Genomic DNA, 4,363 nt, shown 5'->3' on the forward strand with positions numbered 1-4,363 from the left:
ATTTCATTTTTTCTTAATTGATACAACCCCCCCCCCTTTACCAATTTCTTTCCCCAATATTCAAAATATTTCACGAAATACATATATACACACGCAGACAGGCAGAGAGACAGACAGACAGAGTGGAGTTGTCCTAAAAGGGCCGGGGGAGAATCAAACTCTTGCTGGTTCAGTTACGGGGCTGGATCAGCGGAGACACGGAGCGGCACAGAGCTGGTTTCCACCGCCTTTCCAAAATTGGGGGGGGGGGGGTTGGCTGAAAAATTCAAGAACAGGGGCTCCCAAACCCCAGTCCTCGACGCTCCGTTCAGTTCTACACATTGTTATTATTATAATATCCAGCCAAATTAAGTGTTTTGTACAAGAAAAACGAAATCCAGTGAAAATCTTGTTTTCTAATTTGAAAAAAAAGAAAGCACGGCATTACAGGGTTAAAAAAATTTTAATGCCCCCACCAAAGTAGAAAGACGGCCCCATTTCGAAAATAAAATCCACCAAGACGTACGAGGTTCTGCTGAGCAGTGCTGGAACCCCCGGGTCTGAATAAACCCCGATCTGCAGGGCAGTGCAGCCCGGACTGGACCAGGCCACTAAGGTCCTCCAGGAGCGGGGGTGGTAGGGGCGGTTCCTGCCTGGGGAGAGTGGCTGGTCTCTGGGGAGGCAGTCAGCGAGCCCCCCTCCTCTTGGATATACTCCACGTGGACCTGCCCTCTCAGAGCCTCGTTCTCCCGGTAGACGTACACGGCAGCGACGGCATGCCCCCCCCTCTCCCCCTCCCCCTCCTCCTCCTCGGCACCCAGCAGCTCCTGGAAGGAGGTCACGCAGGGGTCGTGGTCCCGCAGGGCGGGGGGGTAGTGGCGCGAGTTCCTCTCGATGCGCAGGGAGCGCCGCACTGGGGTGAAGAAACGCAGATCCTGACTGTCCAGGAGAGGGGCGGGGTCCGGCCGACGAGCCTCGACACTGGAGGGGAGAGAGAGAGAAAGAGATATTCATGAAAAATTCCCAAAACAAACGCTTGTGAGGGAGCGGTAACAGCAGCTGCCGACTCTGCAGCCTCCTGCCGTGGGGCCAGAGACATGAAGCAGAACGAAACCTGACTCTCATATCATTAGTGCCGAGTATCTGTGCAATACTGGCTGAACTTGTCACACACACACACACAGATCATCCTGTTTACTTCACGTCTGTTCTTTTGTGTTCTCCAATGCATCATATCTTTGGTAAAAACATGTTCATGCCAATGAAGTATTTGATCTTGAACAATCGAGAGAGAGAGACACACACACAGAGAGTGGAGGAGTTTGTAGAAAGATATGTGTGATGTACAGAGACAGAGAGCCTCTTTACAGCAGACTCAGATGTTCTTAACAGATCATCCAGGCATAAACACAGAGATAGAAGTTACACACTGCCACTTTCATCCTGCAGAGACACAGACAGGCAGAGAGAGAGAAAGAGAAAGAAAGGAGGGACAGAGAGAGAGAGAGAGACACACACACACACAGCCGGCGGGCTCTCACCCTGGAGTGGCAGTGATCCTGTACTTCACCACAGACGACCCTTCTTTGTCCGTCCGTAACCTGGCGCTCACGACCCGGGGGGTCACGGGGCGGGCAGGGCGCCCGCCTGGCTCCCCCTTCTCGACCTCTGACTCCTCGTCACCACTCCTGGGCGCCAGCTCCTTCAGCACGGGGTCAAAGTGCACTGGAACACCAGACAACAGGGTTTGAAATGAGTTTGATTCTCAAAACACAGGCGCGCCAGTGCTGTCAACAACACAGGGGCGCCATTAAAAATGACCAGTCAACAACACTGGTCAGGTCTGTGCATCAATGCTGCCTGTGTTAATGATCAGGGAGGGCATATCCGACACTAACTTTGCAAGGTTTTCATTTTGACTGTCACGTTTCATACTGAAAACTAATCTTTCATCTGAATTTCTGTTGACATTTTCTACGTTTAAAATATTAAGGATGTACACACAAGGTTTAGATGATTTAAAAACATAACTGCTCTGAGAACATTTCAGACAACAGCCCTTCTTCAGCTGTGGAGAAACACGAACCGCAGCGCAGCCAACGTGTTATCTGTGTTCGAAAGTAGCAGAAGAACGCTTTGTTTGCCATTGAACTGAATTCATTGCGTTTCCTTCAGCGTTTCTTAAATCCTGCCTCGCTGCAGGTCCAGCTGCAATCCGTTAGCAACTGAGCAATCAGAAATCGCAATTCAGCCCAGGCAAGCTAGGGGGAGACACCGAGACTCACCTGTGGGTTTGGGGGCTTCCTTCTTCTTAAGGATCTCAAAGACGGCGGATTGGAGCTCATCAATTGGCTGAAAGAGAAACCGAGTCAGACAGGAAACCGAGCCACACACAGAGAGAGAGTGCTGGGGGGGGGGGGGAGCCAGGCCTCAGCTTGGTGGGCGGAGTCACCTCCCTGGTGGGCAGAGTCACAGCCCCAGGGGGGCAGGGTTCGCTCACCTCCACCGTCGCGCGCACTGCCTCCTCGAACAGTGGCAGCACATCGTAATCCCCCTGGCGCTCCATCAGCCTCATTCTGCACAGCCAGAACCTGGAGAAACGTTCGGCCAGGGGCACGCGGGCCAGCACTGCAGACACCTCCTCCGTGGGACAGCCCTGCAGCCAGGGGGGAGGGAGGAGAGTTTAAATCACAGCCCACAGCTTCAGCTCTGAATGTTGAACTGGGTTTTGTAATTATGCTGGTCGCATGCAGGGGTATCAATCATGACCCTCACAATCTCTCCCCTTCCACCCCTCTCCCATCCCCTGCACAGGAACCTGCCAGCATCGCTCCCCATGCTGATCCCTCTCCCCAGCCCCCTCTTACCTCCTGCACCAGTCTCAGGCAGTCCGTCAGCATTGCCTCCACGCTGGTGACCAGGCTGTTGATGTCATCCTCTTCCTCGATGGTGGCCCAGAACGAGCGCCTCACCGCAGCAGGGTCCCCCCTCTTCGCCTGGGGGGCAGGTTTCGGGGGGCGTTTGTAAGATTTCCCCTTCGCCTGGCGCCACTGCTCCAGCTTCCTCCTGCAACACACAGGGCTGGGAATCAGACTCCTATTGCAGAGCAGCGTCACCCAGTCCAGGTTTTACTAGCAGCTTGATCAGGCCCAGTGTGTCTAGCTCAGGCAGGTGTGTCTGATTATTGAACTCCTAGTGAACCTTTCGTTGCACAGTATCCTTCAGTCTGTACATGTTTGTTACAGGAATGAATGCAAACAAGTCTCAAGCTGCGTATGTTCAAATAACCAACACACTTCTATTTAATCTAGGCAAAACATTTGCTATTAAAATGTATTGTTTGTTTTTGTATTCCCAAATTCAGCATTGAGTGTTTTTATAGTCTGGGAATAACAAAGAAAAAACAGCAAGTTATTTTTGAATGCATCAGTCAGAAAGGGCTGGGATGGAAATAAAACTCCCATTAGTTTCACTAGGAGTTTAATAATAGTTGCTTGTTGCCTAGACACACTGGGGCTGATCAAGCTGCTAGTAAAACCTGGAATGGGTGACACTGCCATGCAATAGCAGTCTGATTCCCATCCCAGTAGGGAAACAGAGGGAGTGTTGCAAAACAAATAAATCAAAACTCACATCCTGTCCTCCTGCGCTGTGCTCAGACTCTTAGTCTCCGGTCCTGCTGCAGGGGCGCCCCCTGCTTTCAAAGGCTTCGCTGCCTCCCCCGGGACCCCCTTCCTCCCCCCCGGGGGCTGGGGTCTGCCCCTGCTCACCGCTGTCCCCTGGGATCCCCTGGGCTGCTGAACCCGGGTCCCGCCGCTCCCAGCTGCTTTCCCAGTCCTCGCAGTAGCATCTCCCTGCAGCAGCGGCTTCCCAGCTCCACTGCGGCCCCCAGGGGCCCCGTGGCTCGGTCTGGGGGCTGCGCTGGCTTTGTCTCCGGTTCCGACAGCCTTGCTAATGCCTCTGGGCTTCACCGTCGCAGAGGGAGGCGCATTTGGGGCAGATTTGCCATTACTCCTACTGTTGGATGAGGGTTGGACTCTCATTCTTTTATCCCCAGCCCCCCTGCCCTCGGCTGCGGTCGGGGGGTCCCTGGTTCGAGTGGGGATCCCCCTCTCTCCCCCAGTCTCCTCTCCCAACCCGATCTCTGGCTTCAGCGCTCTGTGTCCAAGCTCCGGCACGCCCCGAACCGCACTAGGGAAGGTAGGCCTGTGTGTCCCCTTCGTGGGCCGGGGTTTGGAGGCCTGGTCCTCGGTTTTGGGAGGGTTTCCCGCCAGGCGAGGGGGAACGCGGTGGGTCTGGGGGGCCTGCTTGAGGGGGCACCCCAGTTTCGAGGAGGCAGGACATTGGGGCACAAGTTTGGAGGTCGTTTCCGAAGTGCCGTTCT

The 4,363-nt window shown here is 54.2% G+C and overlaps 1 protein-coding gene across 1 annotated transcript in view; it reads right to left on the reverse strand.

Moving 5' to 3' along the window:
- Positions 1-512: 512 nt before the first annotated feature.
- The window catches only part of ckap2l (cytoskeleton associated protein 2-like), a 4,443-nt gene continuing 592 nt past the window's right edge, over positions 513-4,363 (reverse strand). The window contains exons 2-7 of the mRNA XM_041232006.1: positions 3,613-4,361; positions 2,847-3,045; positions 2,480-2,635; positions 2,265-2,331; positions 1,521-1,704; positions 513-960 (exon numbers count right to left, since the gene is read on the reverse strand). Coding sequence (XP_041087940.1) covers positions 591-960; positions 1,521-1,704; positions 2,265-2,331; positions 2,480-2,635; positions 2,847-3,045; positions 3,613-4,361 — 1,725 coding nt within the window. The 3' untranslated portion in view covers positions 513-590. The remainder of the gene's footprint in view (positions 961-1,520; positions 1,705-2,264; positions 2,332-2,479; positions 2,636-2,846; positions 3,046-3,612; positions 4,362-4,363) is intronic.

The sequence above is a fragment of the Polyodon spathula genome, chromosome 29, assembly GCF_017654505.1.
Source record: "Polyodon spathula isolate WHYD16114869_AA chromosome 29, ASM1765450v1, whole genome shotgun sequence".
NCBI classification, from domain to species: Eukaryota; Metazoa; Chordata; class Actinopteri; order Acipenseriformes; family Polyodontidae; genus Polyodon; species Polyodon spathula.